Raw genomic sequence first — 21,545 nt, forward strand, 5'->3', positions numbered from 1 at the left:
AGAAATTAATGGTAAATAATGTATTGTGTCATTTTGGAGTCACTTTTATTGTAAATAAGAATAACATATGCTTCTAAACACTTCTACATTAATGTGGATGCTACCATGATTATGGATAATCCTCAATTCATCTTGAAATATGATGAGTGAGAAAGGTACAGATGCACCATACCCCCAAGACATGATAACTGCTCAACAGTACAATGACAGGGTTAGCATTTGTTAGGGAGTATGATATTTGTGCATATTTGTGCATCTCTCACTCATCATTATTTGCGATTTATCAGGACTATCCGTAATCATGGTAGCATCCACATTAATGTAGAAGTGTTTAGAAACATATTCTATTCTTATGTACAATAAAAGTGACTCCAAAATGACACAATACCTTGCTTGATTTCTCTCAATAAAGTAAACACAATAAATGTATTTTTACGCACCTCACACTTCTACCACTGCAATGATGAAATATTTATTGACTGTTGCACAGTGAGAGCCTGGTACTCCTTGTTCCTTATTTGAATGACCATTTACCGTAGCCCAGTGGTACACTGCACATTTTAAAGGAAAAAATATATATATTTTGTAAGCACTGACTTATAAGTCTGATGCTCTAAAATGTAGACCTACTAGATAAAAGCTCTGTATACGTATTCACCTTGGTCATGACTCAGTTGCTCCGTAAAATCTACGTTTTAAATGTAATTTGTGTTGGAGTGTTGTTTATTAACGTGTCGTGAAGATAAATGTTTTGGGGCTCTGTCAAAGCCATTCAACCATCCTTTCTGTCACATGTTGATCCTCAGACTGGACCAGGACTTGATGATGCCAGGCAATGGGAGTTCCGAGGCGGGATGCAGCAGGACAGCATCAGGCAGCTACTCCAACACCACCTGCGGCCAGACGGAGCTGTCCGTCACCGCCTCCATCATTTCCATGACCGTGGGCATCTTCTCCAACATCCTGGCTCTCTGCATCCTGGTCAAAGCCTACCGCCGCTTTCGCCTCAAGACCAAGGCCTCCTTCCTGCTGTTCGCCAGCGGCCTGGTGGGCACCGATCTCGTGGGCCACCTCATTAACGGCTCCCTGGTGCTATATGTCTATGCTTGTAACAAGGAGTGGGAAGCCTTTGACCCGCACCACATACTGTGCAGTCTCTTCGGGGTGTCCATGGTGTTTTTCGGTCTGAGCCCCCTGCTCCTGGGTAGCCTAATGGCGGTGGAACGCTGCATTGGTGTCACCAGGCCCCTGTTCCACTCCACAGCCCTTGCCGCCCACCACATGAAGAGGCTGCTGGGGCTGACCTGGCTGTTAGCTGCCCTGGTGGCTCTGCTACCTGTGCTGCTGTGGAGGCCCTACAAGGTGCAGCGCTCCCAGAGCTGGTGTTTCTTCCGCATGGAGGGGCCCCGCAACTGGCTGGACGTGGTCCTCCCGCTGATCTTCTCTACACTGGGCCTCCTGGCTCTGCTGGTGTCCATTGTGTGCAACACACTGACCAGCTGCACCCTAGTGCAGTCCAAGCTGCGCTGCCACCGCCAACGTCGCCGCAAGGACACCTCCCACCACTTTGAGATGATCTGCCAGCTCATAACCATCATGCTTGTGTCCTGTGTGTGCTGGGGCCCTTTATTGGTAAGGCATCTTCTTCCCTCCTTTCACTGGGTTGTAGAAGCGCTTATCTCTGGTATGTCTGTTAAGCAGTGATGAAGAACTCACTTTCACCTCATCTCTGCCAACAGTCCTCTGCATTGGTGGAGTCTGCCAAGATTCCCACAGCAAGCAATTTGTTCTTCTACTCGAAATGCTCACAAATCCTTTCAAAAGGAAAGGGAGCTATTTAAACCTTTGTAGAGATGCTCAAGATGTTTAATAGGGCACAGATTTTTGGCCTGTTTGTTATTTTGTGCTTTTGACCCTTGTGTTCACGTTAAGGCAGTTTGTCATTTCACGCCAAGATTTCTGGCATGTAATCTCCTTCTTTTCTCCCAGTACTTTGTGTAGTTACTTTACATCCATTTCAATGACATTTGTTTTTACCAACCCTTTTAAGAGCAAAATATGGTATGCAGCAAAAGTAGAGGGGAAACATTCTCAATCCAGAATTCTTCTCTGTGATGGAACCTCTGACGAGTCTTATTGAAATAAATGGTCCTCCTTTGACAATGTTTTTATTTCTATGTCTGCCATTAATCGTAGACCAGGATTCTTAAAATTAAAAGTGACAGTATAATAACTTAGATTAAGCTGGATCATTAACACGTGATGAGAAGGCTTGTAAGGGAAGGTCAAACAATATAGTTTTTTCTCTGGCAAGACATTTCATTAGACCTACATCAATAAGATGTTTACGGAGCGTTCAAAATGTACACAATGTTACCCGGAGGAAAATGTGGGAGGGTTTCATATTTTCTTTGTCCAGGGAGGGTCATGTATTTTGTAATCGATTAAATGTCAGTTATTTTCAGCATTTTGGAATTTACATATTGAATTCGACTTTGTGTAACTTTGGTGTACTACCCTGCGCTCTCTCTCCCTCTCATTCTCCTCGCTGAGCCTGGCTGGATGGGCATTCCACTTTCAACACTGAAAACTCTGGCATCTTTTTAGAACTCAGACTTTCCTAATTGAAAATCAATAACCTTGTGATTTGATCTTGTTGTTTTTTTTTAGTTCCAGTTCTCTTGGAAGCACCAATGAACAATAACAAGCATGGCATAGCACAATTACACAAGGACCACAGCAAGTGAAAAAAGTTACCTTCACAATAATTGAAGGGTTTCTTTGCAGTCTCTGTCCGCTGAAGACAGTCCAGAAAAGTTCAATTGAATTTTGAAGTTGAAAGGAGATGGTTCTTCAATGCTGCTACTGAATGGGGAGGACAACAGTCCATGTGGATGGCTGGACTATCTGTATGCCTTTATAGCGATATGTTTATCATTTCATAAACTTTTTTTTATTTTTTTATCTGTGTAAATTCATTGGGTAGGCCTATATGCCATTCACTGCAGTATTATTCCTAATAATTCCTCTTTACCTCTTGGAGTCCCAGGAAATGCTAGACTAGAACTACAATAGCCTGTTGTACACTTATTTCAAGCATTTTATTTTCTACGGATCAAGGAGAGATTCCAGCTTGCTCTTGCTTGCTGAATATAAAATACAGAAACCAAAATAACTGGCTGTGATTTTGAAAGGAGAGAAAGAGAAGTCTCGATGGTGTGATTAAAATTCACCATATGAGTAGCCTGCTAATGTACCTTTCTGAACTTTGTAAACTGTCTAAAAAAGATCCACAACTGATCTAAATGGTTGCATTATCAGGCTTAGGCTGTATGCAGTTATTTTGGCATGAAGCATTCAAAACAGGACGTTTGAGCGGTTATTCAAATTAGCCTACATCACTGCAGTTTACAGCACTAGCCAATAAATGTGTAGGTCTACGCACTTGATAACAATAATACATTCCCAATTGCACTGTGTTGTTGTAGCCTAAGGGTGGAATAATGTTGTCTAAAATCCTAGGCCTAATCAATAGTGGAGCTTTGCATGCCCGACTGCTCGGGGACTGCAGAGCACAGCCTGGAGGAACGCACAGATCAGTCATTTCATTATCTGTTAGCCTAACTTATTTTTCATGCACTTTGACAGGTAAATATTTATAGCCTTAATATTTACCTAATGAGTGGCCTAATATCTAGCTAATATTTAGCTTCTTTGGCTACACAACTCTAGCTCCTCTCTTCCAGCTGTTCCCGTGCACAATGTGCCATAGGCTACGGATGCTGTACAGCAGGATGCATTGATCAGTTGATTGACAGGTATAGGCTATTGTAGAACGACAAACTTTCCTCTAGTGTGGATGCTCGCCAACATCAATAATGTATTGTTATAGTTATCGTCCTTAGTGTGGAAGACCCTTAATGCTTAAATTGGTAAATGCCACCCTCTAACGGATGAATGTGGTATGAACTACAGCAGTGGTTCTCAGGGATTTGATAGAAATCACGACTGCAACATTGATAGCCTACTTAAAGTGGAATTTATATTTCAGCTATTTTGTTTTAATGATAATTTTGGAGGGTTACATGTTTTCTTTTTCAAATGCACGGGGAGGGCCAGGTAAAAATATATTATCCTCAGGGGGGACTGCCATCCATTTTCATTTCAGAGAGGTCCGATTACCTCCAGGTATCCCTTAATATAAAAACCGTTCACTCATTTACTGCCCCTCACACATCACTGTGTACACAAACACTATTACACATTCTCAAACGCAATTGAATCATATTCTATTCAGCTATTTCTAGGACAATAAAAGAAAGTGGTAGCTTAAATCAAATCCCTTTTTATAAGTTTCCCTTGATTCAAGAGAGCTGGTTATACTGTAATAACGCAATTTGAAGCGTTGAACAAAGCACAGTAATCAACTAACAACAATTTAAATGGTTCCCTTCAAGTAATTACATTCAGTCTCACATAATGTCCTATGTTTACCGTCCTAGGTTAACGTCATCATACTGAGCACCCAGGTCCAGGGTGAGCGTGCGTTTGCCAGCCTGCTGCTGTCAATCCGCATGGCCACCTGGAACCAGATCCTGGACCCCTGGATCTACATCCTCCTGAGAAAGGCCATCCTCAAGAAGCTCTTCCTGCTGGTGCACAGCTGCTGGAGCACCAAGTCCCACTCCTACTCCAACCCCCTCAACCGCTGGAAGTGCAGCCCAGTGAAAGGCTCTGGGGAGACCAGCGGCACCTCCATCAGCACTAAACCAGAATTCTTCTGTTTGGATGGAAATGTTGGATGCCTACCAGACACAATAATTAAGCCCATCACCTGAACCCCTGGATGGGGCATCTGATCTGAGAGACCCTGGGTCCCAGGTGGAGTGTTTGCAGGCAGCACCTGTAGCACATTGATGTATAGTTGGAGTAAGCGATAAGCTAAGGAACCAGATAAGATTTGTTTTAGGAAGAGCATATGAAGGATCATTCAAAGTATTATAAACTGGGTAGTTCGAGCCCTGAATGCTGATTGGCTGACAGCTGTGGTATATGAGACCGTATACCACGGGTATGACAAAACATTTATTTTTATTGCTCTAATTACGCTGGTAACTAGTTTCTAATAGCAATAAGGCACCTTGAGGGTTTGTGGTATATGGCCAATATATCATGGCTAAGGGCTGTGTCCAGGCACTCCACATTGCATCTTGCCTAAGAACAGCCCTTAGCCATGGTATATTGGCCATATACCACACTTCCTCAGGCCTTATCGCTTAATTGTACACTCGTGAGGTGTACAGACACTGGTAATAGGTGTGTTGGTCATAATTGACAATGACACACAGGACTAAGATGAACCCTGGAGTTAGTTAGCCCCAGTTACTGATATGTCTGTCTAACCTATAACTGACCTTGAAAGGATGAACTCTGCAATCAGCACTACATGTCAATGTTGTCTTCTTGATTCTTCTCTGTGACAGTTATGGCGTATAAACCCAGCTGCTCAGAACTAAAGACATCTGTAGCTCTGGAGTTCCTCACAGCGCTCGAAGATTGTGCAGAATGACAAGACCATTTGATTGTTTTCAGCTCCCCATCAGTCAGTGAGTGAGTGCCAGGCAATCTGAATGATCACCCCAGCAGGTGGTCCTCCGGTAAAATTCATTTTTCTCTTGTTTCACTATCTTCTGGAGTCCCAATATGGCAGTTATGACGTAATTTCCACGTAGATTGATTTGTTTTGGATTCTGAAGAGACTCTTCTGGCTGGCCCGGCTGTTGAAGTTGCTGTTGTGTTTGGCAGATGGTTGGTATATCTCTTTGACCTTCTGCGGTGCTATGGACTGATGAAAAATGAGTTTTTGACACATTTTATATTTATGTGTCTGTCTGTCCATGTTGAGAGTACATTTTGTTCACAAGTTTTCTATATTAAAACATTTTCTGAAGTCATTCTCTCACCATGGGTGTTCAGACTGTTCACCATTTACAGCACAGTAACTCAGTTAAGCTCATCTGATGAGCTGATCACCTCTATCCTTTCAGTGGTTTTAAAATGACTCAGCATGATCATTTTAATTTAACAGTGCTTTCTTATATGATATACTGTGTGTTGAAGTAACATTACTTATCTATGGACTATGTATACAGGTCCTTATAAACCATTTACTAATCATAAATTACATCTTTTTGCATGGCCTCATCTAAAATAAAATGTGAGCTATTTATGCTTTAGAAATACTTTATACATGTTTTGAGTGACCAGTGTAATTTCTAACAAAAAGATGGACATGCCATTGGTAGACATTCCAGCAGTACCTGATGCTCCTTAAGGTCTCAAAATGGCCCCTAGAACATATAAATGGTTAAAGAATAAGGAAATATATTGAAATTTTATTCACAAAAACTGTTGTGAAACAACTGTTACAAAGGGCTTGAGGAAGAGCTGTAATGTGAATGTTCTGCTAATGTTGTGAACCTGGAGAATATGAACTGATCATAAAACATGGAGATGTAGACTACACACAACAGCTGGCCGGACCAGACAGTTGTTCTCTAGTTGATTTTTATTACTTAATTATTACTGATATGTGATTGAGGTAAACGTGTTACATGTATGATTTGCAGGTAGAAATTGTATATATATAAACTTTAAATGTTTCCAGTGCTTCAGTCTTTTAACTGCAGACTATTTTCACACATGGCTTTGTTTGGTGTCACCTCTACTGGACCTTTAAATATAGTAACTCTCTAAACGTAGGGTAGCGTGGGGTAACTAGCTCTCCGGGGCTAGTTTAGTTACTAGTAACTAGTTATCAACTAGCTCTCAGTTATCATATTAAAAACTGCTAACATTTGCCTCCACCTATGGCAAAATTGCAGAATTGCAGGAATTTAACTTTAAAACGTAACTTTGAAAGGGGGGGTGGATGTGGGTACGCATGAGTTCCGTTTTTTTGTGCCCCCACCCCCATCAAAGTTGCCCATCCCTGATCTACACTGATTGAAGTGGATTTAACAGGTGACATCAATAAGGGATCATAGCGTTCACCTTGATTCACCTAGTCAGTCTGTGTCATGGAAAGAGCAGGTGTTCCTAATGTTTTGTACACTCAGTGTATACTAGATTACTAGCATTTACAATGTGGGAGGAAAGGTTAGCAAATGATGATTAAACTATTTATTAAGCCAGTATACATGTTTTATTACGTGGAGTTATTATAATGTAAAGTGCTACTATTTGTTTTACTTCTGAAACAGAACAAAGAGAACTATGTTGTGTCTGTGTCAACCATCATGCCAACAATATGCATGCCAAAGACCTGCAAGAGTGAAAAACGATGATGTATGTAAATTAAAACACATTGATATTGTATTGTTGTATCGTAAGCACATCATTTTAACCTCCATATCTGCTCTTTTCTACTTGAAAAACGATATAGGCTACCACTTCATTTGCGCAATGATCTCCTTCAGTATAAACTAAATTATATTAATTTTTCTACACATTGTCATTGCCATTTATGTGCAAACTGTGAAGGCTTTTGGAGGTGGGCCTAGGCTATGCCGACAGACAGGCAATGAAATTAATTTGCAGTGATGGATAAGTGATGAGGGATATTGTTAATACAGAGACTTGTTAGAAAATAGCTTTGTTATATTGCATTTCAACACACAAAACTTATCAAAATGTTATGTCTGATGCCCCTTTAAATCACTCCCATAAGGTAGGGGGGTTCATGAAGGCTTTATGATACCACCGAAGAAGATATTAGTCATATGATAAGTGATCATTTCTTCCTCATATCCTTCATCTTTTGTTGAGTCATGGCTAAAAGGGTTACAGCTTTTGTCAAATTCTCGAATATTGTGTAATTACGGACTGTTTTGCGGGGCATTTCTTGATGTGGGTGTTCCCTGATATCAGGAAATGCTCATTGATACCTGCATTGGTCAGTTCCGGTGTTATGAGACTGATGGTTTCTCGACACAAATTATTTGTTTACATAGCAGGTTAGGATAACTAACGTGGCAGGTTAGGTAAATTAGCGTGGCAGGTCAGGAGACTGAGGTTAAGATTAGGAAAAGGGTTAGGGTTAGGTTTAGCTTCAATGTTACAGTTGCCAACAATGGCCCGCAGCCATATTTTGTTAGCATGCAATGAGTCGGCCGGGAGGAAAGGGGACAGTGAGAGTTAAAGGATGTGGAAAGGGAGTAGAGTAGGGTCAAAGAGGCAGAGTCAGGAGGGAGAAGGATTTGACCGAAGGGATCCCACTTTAAATGACGTTCAGCTTAATAAGGCTTCATAAAGCCTTCATAAGGCATTCATAAGCACTACATAAATGTGTTACAAAGCATCTATAACCATTATGTCATACTTTATAAAGGGTTCATAAATGTGGCCGTACTGTGTGACATAATCACCATGTCAAATGTGATATAACCCACTATGTCGAACATAATATAAACATGTGCTTTATAAAGGGTGACATGTTGTGCTGAAGAACGGCATACACTCTAAAGTGATGCCATGTTAGTCACATTACACCTAATCTCGTTCCCAGACACTTCCTCCCAAATGTGCGGAAGGTCTGGTGGATAAACGCATCAAACTTGGCCTTCATTAGTTAGGGTTAAGTTTAAAATACAGTTTTAAGTAGATACATTGTGGAAATGTGTGCAATAGCCTGGGGGTGACTTTACACAAAGAAACACCTTGATGAAAGCCCCAAACCTAAAGAAACACTTACCTTGATGAAAGCCCCAAACCTAAAGAAATTGAAAGTGTCTTTCTTCTGGAACCAAGTTACTTGTTCCTCAGTACACAAACACGCACACAACAAAAACGAGCCATACCTTCATAAATCAACAGTACGTTAATAACCTATTTATAACCGATTTATTGACATTTTATGTAGTGTCCTGTAACACTTAGTTTGACGTGAGACACCTTCGGTCATTCATAACACATCCATAAAGACTCTATATCGCATGACACTGTACTTAATTTATGTTCAGACCGCTTGGTCATTTGTAACAGATACATAAACGCCTTGTATCATATGATGCTGTTCTTACTATAAGGTCAGTCAGTCACCTTTGGTCATTCATAACACATACATAAAGGTTTAATGATGTAAACACAAATGTATTATCACTAAAACAAATGAACATTAAAGACATTGTCGTGACTTTACTTTCATTAATCTGATGACTGTTATTTATCTAATCAACTAACTATCTTTAATTGTTACCCGATTAAATTAATCATGTAACAATTTACTCATTAGGAATTTGGTTGTTTAAAGAGTTACCATCTCCCCAATGAAACTCTATAAGGTATATATCTATTTAATCGATAAACAGTCATCTTATTAATCATTAGAGGCGGCAGTGGTTAGAGCATTGGGCCAGTAACCAAAAGGTGGGTGGATCAATCCCAGAGGAGACAAGGTACAGATCTGTCGTTCTGCCCCTGAACAAGGCAGTTAACCCACTGTTCCTCGGCCGTCATTGCAAATAACAATTTGTTCTTAACTGACTTGCCTAGTTAAATAAAGGTTAAATAAAAAAATTGAAATAAATTACAATTTCCTCTTATCATATCATCATTCTGACTAGTCATCTTATTAATCCTTACCTCTTATCATATCATCATTCTGACCAGTCATCTCATTAATCATTACCTCTTATCATATCATCATTCTGGCCAGTCATCTCATTAATCATTACCTCTTATCATATCATCATTCTGACCAGTCATCTCATTAATCATTACCTCTTATCATATCATCATTCTGATTTGTCATCTTATTAATCATTACCTCATATCATATTATCATTCTGATTTGTCATCTTATTAATCATTACCTCATATCATATCATCATTCTGAACAGTCGTAACCTCACGCATCTGCTAAATCCCCAGTCTCACTCATGATTCAGTACTACACAAATTGGTATAATTATTTATTTACTAGCTAACTAAATAATAACACAGAATAAACATAGACCCTTTACATGAGACAAAGGTCCCTAGTGGACTGACAAAATATGGTGGCTTATACACAACGAATGAAGAGTGGTGGGGAGGAGAGAGAGAGAGAGAGAGAGAGAGAGAGAGAGAGAGAGAGAGAGAGAGAGAGAGAGAGAGAGAGAGGAAAAGGGACACTTTTCGTGGATACATTTTAGAACTATTCTCACACTAATCATATACACTGCTCAAAAAAATAAAGGGAACACTTAAACAACACAATGTAACTCCAAGTCAATCACACTTCTGTGAAATCAAACTGTCCACTTAGGAAGCAACACTGATTGACAATAAATTTCACATGCTGTTGTGCAAATGGAATAGACAAAAGGTGGAAATTATAGGCAATTAGCAAGACACCCCCAAAAAAGGATTGATTCTGCAGGTGGTGACCACAGACCACTTCTCAGTTGCTATGCTTCCTGGCTGATGTTTTGGTCACTTTTGAATGCTGGCGGTGCTCTCACTCTAGTGGTAGCATGAGACGGAGTCTACAACCCACACAAGTGGCTCAGGTAGTGCAGTTCATCCAGGATGGCACATCAATGCGAGCTGTGGCAAAAAGGTTTGCTGTGTCTGTCAGCGTAGTGTCCAGAGCATGGAGGCGCTACCAGGAGACAGGCCAGTACATCAGGAGACGTGGAGGAGGCCGTAGGAGGGCAACAACCCAGCAGCAGGACCGCTACCTCCGCCTTTGTGCAAGGAGGTGCACTGCCAGAGCCCTGCAAAATGACCTCCAGCAGGCCACAAATGTGCATGTGTCAGCATATGGTCTCACAAGGGGTCTGAGGATCTCATCTCGGTACCTAATGGCAGTCAGGCTACCTCTGGCGAGCACATGGAGGGCTGTGCGGCCCCACAAAGAAATGCCACCCCACACCATGACTGACCCATCGCCAAACCGGTCATGCTGGACGATGTTGCAGGCAGCAGAATGTTCTCCACGGCGTCTCCAGACTCTGTCACGTCTGTCACATGTGCTCATGTGCTCAGTGTGAACCTGCTTTCATCTGTGAAGAGCACAGGGCGCCAGTGGCGAATTTGCCAATCTTGGTGTTCTCTGGCAAATGCCAAACGTCCTGCACGGTGTTGGGCTGTAAGCACAACCCCCACCTGTGGACGTCGGGCCCTCATACCACCCTCATGGAGTCTGTTTCTGACCGTTTGAGCAGACACATGCACATTTGTGGCCTGCTGGAGGTCATTTTGCAGGGCTCTGGCAGTGCACCTCCTTGCACAAAGGCGGAGGTAGCGGTCCTGCTGCTGGGTTGTTGCCCTCCTACGGCCTCCTCCACGTCTCCTGATGTACTGGCCTGTCTCCTGGTAGCGCCTCCATGCTCTGGACACTACGCTGACAGACACAGCAAACCGTTTTGCCACAGCTCGCATTGATGTGCCATCCTGGATGAACTGCACTACCTGAGCCACTTGTGTGGGTTGTAGACTCCGTCTCATGCTACCACTAGAGTGAGAGCACCGCCAGCATTCAAAAGTGACCAAAACATCAGCCAGGAAGCATAGGAACTGAGAAGTGGTCTGTGGTCACCACCTGCAGAATCACTCCTTTTTTGGGGGTGTCTTGCTAATTGCCTATAATTTCCACCTTTTTTCTATTCCTTTTGCACAACAGCATGTGAAATTTATTGTCAATCAGTGTTGCTTCCTAAGTGGACAGTTTGATTTCACAGAAGTGTGATTGACTTGGAGTTACATTGTGTTGTTTAAGTGTTCCCTTTATTTTTTTGAGCAGTGTATATTGCACACGAACCGCCGCCCGTTTGGAATAAGAAATCATTAATGTATTTACATATGAGTGCCTTTGTTCGGTCGAAACCAGCCCTCCTTAGGAAGATTGTTGGCCTTTCAGTGGCAAGCTGTATGGCTCTGATTGTCTGAAAGGGGTCTCCCCTTTCTCATCTTCCACTGTTGTTCACTCTGAAAGATAGCCAGCCGTGTCAACGGTTCCCATTGGTGATGAGTGTAGTAGGATAGTCTCACTTAGATGAGCTTTTCTCGATATCTGACTCAAGACAGCTAATCAGCTGTTTTAGTGATTGTCTGATGGGAGTTTGTTTTCCCCCTCGTGATGGTATTCAGGATTCGGACCACAATGGACATGAGCTGCAGCTCGCCGTCTCTCTGGTCTAAAGGAAGGTGAGTTTATTTCTTCACCTCGAGTTGAGGTTCAAAGTTCCAACCATTTCAAACATGTAGCTCTCGGCTCACGTTTCCTGGTCTCTGAGATTCAGCATTTAAACCACTTTAGACATGGGCTGCAACTCCCCGTCTTTCCTGGTCTAATGTTAATTTCGTTGGCAATGCTTGTTATGCACTCTCGTCAAAGGTGCATTGTTCCTTCTGTCTGACATGCTCTCGACCTCACTCAGGGCGTGGCTACTTACTTATGCACAGTTTATAGGAGATAGATTCTCTCATACCTCCTAAAATCACATTCATATCTTAACAAAAATACTTTCATAATTGTTTATATTATATGCACAACGTTAAGGATGGAGACTTCATACCTGTAGTGTAAATACTTTTCGAGTTACATTATTTATTTTTCACCAGTTTTAATGACATCACAAAATGAAAACCCATATGACATTAGTTTTCTATAGCTCCCCACTGACCATTCCCCACATTGTTATGTTAGAAATATTGATCCAGTATCCACTTTTGACCGTGTTAGAGTTTAAGAGGGAAAACTGTCTTTGAAACAAAGACATTCCTTTGGTTGATACTAAAGGGGGAGAAAGAGCCTCCCCCCCTTCTCCTGTAATTTACAACAGGGTGTGAACTGTCAAACCGGCCCAGTTCCTCCCCTTTTCTGTGGGGGAAAGAAGGGGTCTGGTTATTGTCAATCATTGCTGAGCTGATCTGACCCAGTGTCACATTTCCTTTTATTTGTTCTTTTATTTATTTTTAATTTTTTTTTTGCATTTTCCAATTAAGAACATTCAAAACAAAAATGAAAAGATATTAGACAAAGTGAAGGTGACAGACAAGCGTAACATTTTTTTTGTTGAAAAAAATGATATATACAAACATACAATAAATAAGTCATAATAAAAAAAAAAGAATAATGAGACATTGGATCATATGGTCACCTGCTGTAGGCTACTGTACATATTATACATGACATGTGAAACAGTATGTGAGGATTATACAGAGATTCAATCAATGTGATGTGAGGGGAGAATCTGCATATAGTCAATAAAAGGTTGCCGAATTCTGTAAAATGTCTCTAACTTATTCCTCAAGCAGTAAGTGATTTTCTCCAGTGGGATACAACTATTAACTTCCGATAGCCACATTGCAACTGGCAGGGGGAATCCGATTTCCATTTCAAGGCAATACATTTCTTGGCAATCGCTAGCAATATTTCTGTTAGCTTTATAGTGTGGCTTTGCCTAAGATTGGAATTAGTAAAGTTACCCAGTAGACAAACCTCCGGGTCTAAAGGGAATGCAACCCCATGATTTGAGGATATGGTATCGCATACCCCCTGCCAGAAACTGTGTAGTTTTGAACACTGCCAAGTGGAATGGAGGAATGTTCCTTCATCTGAGCCACATCTAAAACATAGGGAGGAGATATCAGGGTTGAACTTGTGCAGTCTAGATGGGGTGATATAGAGCTGATGGAGGAAATTAAACTGGATCAGTCTGTATCTGGAGTTCAATGTGGAAGTAACACCATCCCTGCATAGGTCACTCCATAGACCCTCATCAAGATTAATACCCAGATCTTTTCCCCATCTAAGTCGGGGTTTATCTAGCTCAGGCAGTGTTAGTCCTGACATAAGAGCATCGTAAACACGGGAAATGGTCTTGAACAATGGTTGGTCTGCGAAGGCAGAGTTGTTCAATAGGTGACATCTTAGGTAGGTTCCATTGTCCCTTGAGAGTCACCCTAATAAAGTTTCGTAGTTGTAGGTAGCTAAAGAAGTCCTTGTTAGGCAAGTAATATTTCTGTTTCAGCTGATCAAAAGACATAAGAACTCCCTCATAACAATGTTCCAGAAGAGTGATCCCCTTATCAGACCAATGGTCTAAAGTTACTATTCTAGAAAAACATAGGAATCAATCTATTGTTCCATAAAGGGGTTTTAGGGGAAAGAAATCCCTCTCGTCTGAACAGCTCATCCAGTTTGCACCATGCCAGGACAGAATGTATGATTAAAGGGTTGTCTCTGATGGTTTTTATTGATTTTCTGTCCCATTTGTAAAACAGTTCTGCCCCAGTGTCATCATTTACCTCAAACTTTTCAATGTTCAACCATGAGGGAGAGGGACCATTGTCAAACTGAGCCAGAAACCTAGACTGTGCAGCCCAGTAGTATATTCTAAAATTGGGGAGGTTTAAGCCCCCTTGACCATAATCAAGGGTCAGTTTATCCAGGCCAACCCTAGGGGTTTTAACGTGCCAGATAAACCGTCTGGTCAGCTTGTCGAGAGAGGAAAAGAATGCTGCGGGAACAGGGATAGGGAGAGATTGAAACAAATATAGAAATCTGGGAAGGACATTCATTTTAATTACATTGATTCTACCCAGTAGAGTGAGAGGCTAGTCCATCCATTTACACAGGTCACCCTCCACCTTTTGCAACAAGCTGGCCAGATTGAGTTTATAGAGGTTCTTCAGGTTACCATCCACCATTATGCCCAAATATGTGAAGCCCATAGGAGACCATCTAAAAGGAAACTTGTGCTTGATGGTATGGTGGTCAAAGACAGATAATGGTAAGATTTAGCTTTTATCAAAATTGACCTTATATCCAGAGAAAGAACTATAACACTGTAGTAGGTTCTGTAAGTGAGAGAGGGAATGTTCTGGGTTTGTTAGAAATAAGATAAGGTTGTCCGCAAAGAGTTATAACTTATGGGTATGGGGGCCCACCTCAAAGCCATGTATGTCAGTGCACGATCTAATAGCCTCAGCCAACGGTTCGATGGCGAGGGCAAAGAGGTGGGGGCTAATTGGGCAACCTTGTCTGTTCCCCCTATAGAGAGGGAAAGAGGAGAAAGTAATCCCATTGGTAGCAATCCTAGCTTTAGGAGATTTGTAGAGTGATTTTATCAAATTTGCAAACATGGTACCTAAACCAAACTTTTCCAAGACGCGAAAGAGGTATGGCCATTCAACCCTATCAACCCTATCTAGGTTGACCAACAAAGGAAGACATGACTCCAGTCTCTTAGATAGCATTTATTTGTTCAATTTAAAACAATAAAAATACATGAAGTTTCAAAAAGTCCAGCAAAGCATTGAACATTACACAGAGCTGTAAATAGTGTAGCTTGTCCCTGAGCGGAGGAATTGTTCTTGCCTCTCTTTCTACTGGAGGTACTGCATGTTAGTTCCAACCTTAAAAGTAACAACAACAAAAAGTTAGAAGGTCTGTTAGGAGTTGTCTTTGCACACCATCTGGATAAGGGCATTTCTGTGCTGCGTCAGAAACTCTAAATGGGAAGCTGGGAAACTCTATTCAATTTATATTATTATATTCCTCTTTCATTTACAAATCTCATTACGTGACTATGAGACATGGCTGTATCTTGGGGGATTTGTATTTAGCTGAGCCTGCTAGCTAGCTAAATTTAGGCAAGCTAGCAATTGCTGTGAAGTCACCAAAATTATTTGAAATAATAATTTAGGTAGCTATTGTTATCTAACTCAACACTTAACTAGTACAAACTAATTTAAATTACAATAAACTAAGGTTCACTTACTAGCTTTTCGCTGTCCAGTGGCAGCACAAGTGGGGCATTTGATTAGCGAAGTGATCACATGATTAGCGTCTCGAAGGCAACACTAAAAAAGTCTTTCCGGGTCACAGAATTTGTGAAATGTTCAAAATAAAAGTCCCCCACGTAATAGGAAAAAATTGTCAATAACCATTCATGATATATGAAAAACAATTGTCTAAACATTAACAATGATTCATATTTGTTCATATTTAGGTGACATTTGAATAAAATGTGAGTTTAAAACATGTTCCAAGATCAAATAAATGCCCCCAATGCGAATCACTGTATGTGGAATACAGATTGGCATAATGCAAGAACTATTCTGGGTGTCGCTGTAAAAGTATTGTAGGGAATACTCAGTAGAGTCTGTAGAATGTATATATGGTGTCATTTCATAGGGCTCTGAAGAGTACGGAGTGTTGCTAGCCTTTTACTCCACCCATTTAATTGGAGGACGGATCACATCACATGTACACTTACTGCAAAACCGAAAACCCACTAACCAAACACAATTCCAGACAAAATATTCTGAACAAAAATATAAACGCAACATGCAAAAATTTCACCGATTTTACTGTTTACTGTTTTAACAGTTCATATAAGGAAATCAGTCAATTGAAATAAATTAATTCAAATCAAAATCAAATAAAACTTTATTTGTCACATGCGCCGAATACAACAAGTGTAGATCTTACCGTGAAATGCTTACTTACAAGCCCTTAACCAACAGTGCAGTTCAAGAAGAGTTAAGAAAATATTTACAAAATAAACTAAAGTAAAAAATAATAAAAAATAACACAATAAAATAACAATAATGAGGCTATATACAGGGGGTACCGGTACCGAGTCAATGTGCGGGGGTACAGGTTAGTTGAGGTCATTTGTACATGTAGCTAGGGGTGAAGTGACTATGCATAGATAATAAACAGCGAGTAGCAGCAGTGTACAAAACCAATGGGGGGGTGTCAATGTAAATAGTCCGGTGGCCATTTGATCAATTGTTCAACAGTCTTATGGCTTGGGGGTAGAAGCTATTAAGGAGCCTTTTGGTCCTAGATTTGGCACTCCAGTATCGCTTGCCGTGCAGTAGCAGAGAAAACAGTCTATGACTTGGGTGACTGGAGTCTCTGACAATTTTTTGGGCTTTCCTCTGACACTGCCTATTATATACAGTTGAAGTCGGAAGTTTGCATACACCTTAGCCAAATACATTTAAACTTTTTCACAATTCCTGACACATGTTCTATCTATCTTCGTAAAGATTCCCTGTCTTAGGTCATTTAGGATCACCACTTTATTTTAAGAACATGAAATGTCAGAATAATAGTAGAGAGAATGATTTATTTCAGCTTTTATTTCTTTCACCACATTCCCAGTGGGTCAGAAGTTTACATACACTCAATTAGTATTTGGTAGCATTGGCTTTACATTTTTTAACTTGGGTCAAACAATTTAGGTAGCCTTTCACAAGCTTCCTACAATAAGTTGGGTGAATTTTGGCCCACTCCTCCTAACAGAGCTCGTGTAACTGAGGCAGGTTTGTAGGCCTCCTTGCTCGCACACGAGTTTCAGTTCTGCCCACAAATTTTCTATAGGATTGAGGTCAGGGCTTTGTGACTGCCACTCCAATACCTTAAGCCATTTTGCCACAACTTTGGAAGTATGCTTGGGGTCATTGTCCATTTGGAAGACCCATTTGCGACCAAGCTTTAACTTCCTGACTAATGTCTTGAGATGTTGCTTCAATATATCCACATAATTTTCCTCCCTCATGATGCCATCTATTTTGTGAAGTGCACCAGTCCCTCCTGCAGCAAAGCACCCCACAACATGATGCTGCCACCACCGTGCTTCACGGTTGGGATGGTGTTCTCCCCCTTTTTCCCCCAAACATAACGATGGTCATTATGGCCAAACAGTTCTATTTTTGTTTCATCAGACCAGAGGACATTTCTCCAAAAAGTACGATCTTTGTCCCCATGTGCAGTTGCAAACCCTATTCTGGCTTTTTTATGGCCGTTTTGGAGCAGTGGCTTCTTCCTTGCTGAGCGGCCTTTCAGGTTATGTCGATATAGGACTTGTTTTACTGTGGATATAGATAATTTTGTACCTGTTTCCTACAGCATCTTAACAAGGTCCTTTGCTGTTGTTCTGGTATTGATCTGCACTTTTCGCACCAAAGTACGTTCATCTCTAGGAGAGACTGAACGTCTTCTTCCTGAGCGGTATGACGGCTGGGTGTTTATACTTGCATACTATTTTTGTACAGATGAACGTGGTACCATCGGGCGTTTGGAAATTGCTCCCAAGGATGAACCAGACTTGTGGACGTTTACAATTATTTTTCTGAGGTCTTGGCTGATTTCTTTTGATTTTCCCATGATGTCAAGCAAAGGTATGCCTTGAAATACATCCAGCGGTACACCTCCAATTGACTCAAATGATGTCAATTAGCCTATCAGAAGCTTCTAAAGGCATGACATAATTTTCTGGAATTTTCCAAGCTGTTTAAAGGTACAGTCAACTTAGTTTATGTAAACTTCTGACCCACTGGAATTGTGATAAGTGAAATAATCTGTCTGTAAACAATTGCTGGAAAAATGACTTGTGTCATCCACAAAGGTAAATGTCCTAACCGAATTGCCAAAACTATAGTTTGTTAGCAAGAAATTTGTGGGGTGGTTGAAAAACGAGTTTTAATGACTCCAACCTAAGTGTATGTAAACTTCCGACTTCAACTGTAGGTCCTGGATGGCAGGAAGCTTGGCCCGAGTGATGTACTGGGCCGTACGCACTACCCTCTGTAGCGCCTTACGGTCAGATGCCGAGCAGTTGCCATAACAGGCAGTGATGCAACCTGTCAGGATGCTCTCGATGGTGCAGCTGTATAACTTTTTGAGGATCTGTGGACCCATGCCAAATCTTTCCAGTCTTCTGAGGGGTAAAAGGTTTTGTCGTGCCCTCTTCACGACTGTCTTGGTGTGTTTGGACCATGATAGTTCATTGGTGATGTGGACCCTAATCTAATTAGGCCCTAATCTATGGATTTTACATGACTGGGCAGGGGAGCAGCCATGGGTGGGCCTGGGAGGGTATAGGCCCACCCACTTGGGAGCCAGGTTCACCCACTGGGGAGCCAGGACCAGCCAGTCAGACTGATTTTTTCCACACAAAGGGTCTTTATTACAGACAGAAATACTCCTAAATTTCATCAGCTGTCCGGTGGCTGATCTCAGACGATCCCACAGGTGAAGAAGCTGAATGTGGAGGTCCTGGGCTGGCGTGTTATTGCCAAATTCTCTAAAACGACGGAGGTGGCTTGTGGTAGAGAAATTAACATGCCATTGTCTGGCGACAGCTCTGGTGGACAGTCCTGCAATCAGCATGATCCTTTAAAACTTGAGATATCTGTGGCATTGTGTTGTGTGACAACTTCACATTTTAGAGTGGCCTTTTATTGTCCCCAGCACAAGATGCACCTGTGTAATGATCACGCTATTTAATCAGCTTCTTGATATGCCACACCTGTCAGGTGGATGGATTATCTTGGCAAAGGAGAAATGCTCACGAACAGCAATGTAAACAAATTTGTGTACAACATTTGAGAGAAATTAGCTTTTTGTGCATATCGAACTAAACTTAAGCCCCTCTCATGGGTCCAAGATGGCGTAGCAGTGTAGGCGTGTTTTGTTTCGTCCTCTCGTGTACTTTTGTATTTTTCGTATTTTTTGTATATATTTTTTTTTAAATTCTATCTCTTTTCGATTTTTAATTCGATTATACCTTCCGGTAACCTGCCTCACCCAATGTGATACGGATTCTTAACTTTGGAACACATTCAAGAACCTCCAGTAGCTAACCAGCTAATCAGCTACAAGCTATTTAGTCATTCTTAGTCACTGCTAGCGGCTTTTACCTTCTGCACAGACACCAGCCCTGTTCTTAGCCTGGATATTACTCGCCAATCTACCAGCATCGGACTGTCTCTCCACAACAACGCCGGATTCCTGCCGTAATCCCTGAGCCACTACTTCTGATCCTCACAGCTAGCTTGCAGCTAGCTAGCTCGCAGCTAGCTTGCACCCTCCCCTAACGCCACTGCCACGAAGCTAGCACCAGTTAGCAAACAAAATACTACAATACCTCTTTCGCCATCTGGCTTGGATTCTCTGTCGACACGGCGCCCCGCCGCACCACCACGTCTGGTCTGCCGACGAATACTCCATCCGCTGTGCCCTCAACCGGCCTCCCTCTGAGCAGACCACCCCCGGGCTACTAACTTTAAACGCCGCGTGCTAGCGTGGTGACGGCTTCCCTGTTCCATCTACTGCTCCCCCCTGGACACTATGATCACTTGGCTACATAGCTGATGCCTGCTGGACTGTCCATTAATCACGGTACTCCATTCTGTTTATTTGTGTTTATCTGTCGGCCCCAGCCGCGAACTCAGGCTCTGTGTGTAGTTAATCCGACCCTCTCTGCCTAGTCATCGCCATTTTACCTGCTGTTGTTGTGTTAGCTGACTAGCTGCTGTTGTCTCACCTGTTGTTTTAGCTAGCTCTCCCAATCAAGACCTGCGATTACTTTATGCCTTACTATATGTCTCTCTCAAATATCAATATGCCTTGTATACTGTTGTTCGGGTTAGTTATCATTGTTTCAGTTTACAATGGAGCCCGTAGTTCCACTCCTAATACCTCTGATACCTCCTTTGTCCCACCTCCCACACATGCGGTGACCTCACCCATTATAACCAGCATGTCCAGAGATACAACCTCTCTTATCATCACCCAGTGTCTGGGCTTACCTCCGCTGTATCCGCACACCACCATACCCCTGTCTGCACATTATGCCCTGAATATATTCTACCACTCCCATAAATCTGCTCCTTTTATTACTTGTCCCCAACGCTCTAGGCGACCAGTTTTGATAGCCTTTAGCCGCACCCTCATCCTACTACTCCTCTGTTCCTCGGGTGATGTGGAGGTAAACCCAGGCCCTGCATGTCCCCAGGCACCCTCATTTGTTGACTTCTGTGATCGAAAAAGCCTTGGTTTCATGCATGTCAACATCAGAAGCCTCCTCCCTAAGTTTGTTTTACTCACTGCTTTAGCACACTCTGCCAACCCTGATGTCCTTGCCGTGTCTGAATCCTGGCTTAGGAAGGCCACCAAAAATTCTGAGATTTCCATACCCAACTATAACACTTTCCGTCAAGATAGAACTGCCAAAGGGGGAGGAGTTGCAATCTACTGCAGAGATAGCCTGCAAAGTTCTGTCATACTTTCCAGGTCTATGCCCAAACAGTTCGAACTTCTAATTTTAAAAATTAATCTCTCCAGAAATAAGTCTCTCACTGTTGCCGCCTGCTACCGACCCCCCTCAGCTCCCAGCTGTGCCCTGGACACCATCTGTGAATTGATCGCCCCCCATCTAGCTTCAGAGTTTGTTCTGTTAGGTGACCTAAACTGGGATATGCTTAACACCCCGGCAGTCCTACAATCTAAGTTCATCAAGGAACCCACCAGGTACAACCCTAAATCCGTAAACATGGGCACCCTAATAGACATTATCCTGACCAACTTGCCCTCCAAATACACCTCTGCTGTCTTCAATCAGAATCTCAGCGATCACTGCCTCATTGCCTGTATCCGCTACGGGTCTGCGGTCAAACGACCACCCCTCATCACTGTCAAACGCTCCCTAAAACACTTCTGCGAGCAGGCCTTTCTAATCGACCTGGCCCGGGTATCCTGG

At 42.0% G+C, this 21,545-nt stretch overlaps 1 protein-coding gene across 1 annotated transcript in view; it reads left to right on the plus strand.

The window, feature by feature from the left end:
* Positions 1–792: 792 nt before the first annotated feature.
* ptgfr (prostaglandin F receptor (FP)) overlaps positions 793–21,545 on the plus strand; it is a 33,945-nt gene continuing 13,192 nt past the window's right edge. The window contains exons 1-2 of the mRNA XM_039001153.1: positions 793–1,632; positions 4,503–4,796. Of these exons, the coding sequence (XP_038857081.1) occupies positions 793–1,632; positions 4,503–4,796 (1,134 nt within the window). The remainder of the gene's footprint in view (positions 1,633–4,502; positions 4,797–21,545) is intronic.

Source organism: Salvelinus namaycush, chromosome 9 (genome assembly GCF_016432855.1).
Source record: "Salvelinus namaycush isolate Seneca chromosome 9, SaNama_1.0, whole genome shotgun sequence".
NCBI classification, from domain to species: domain Eukaryota; kingdom Metazoa; phylum Chordata; class Actinopteri; order Salmoniformes; family Salmonidae; genus Salvelinus; species Salvelinus namaycush.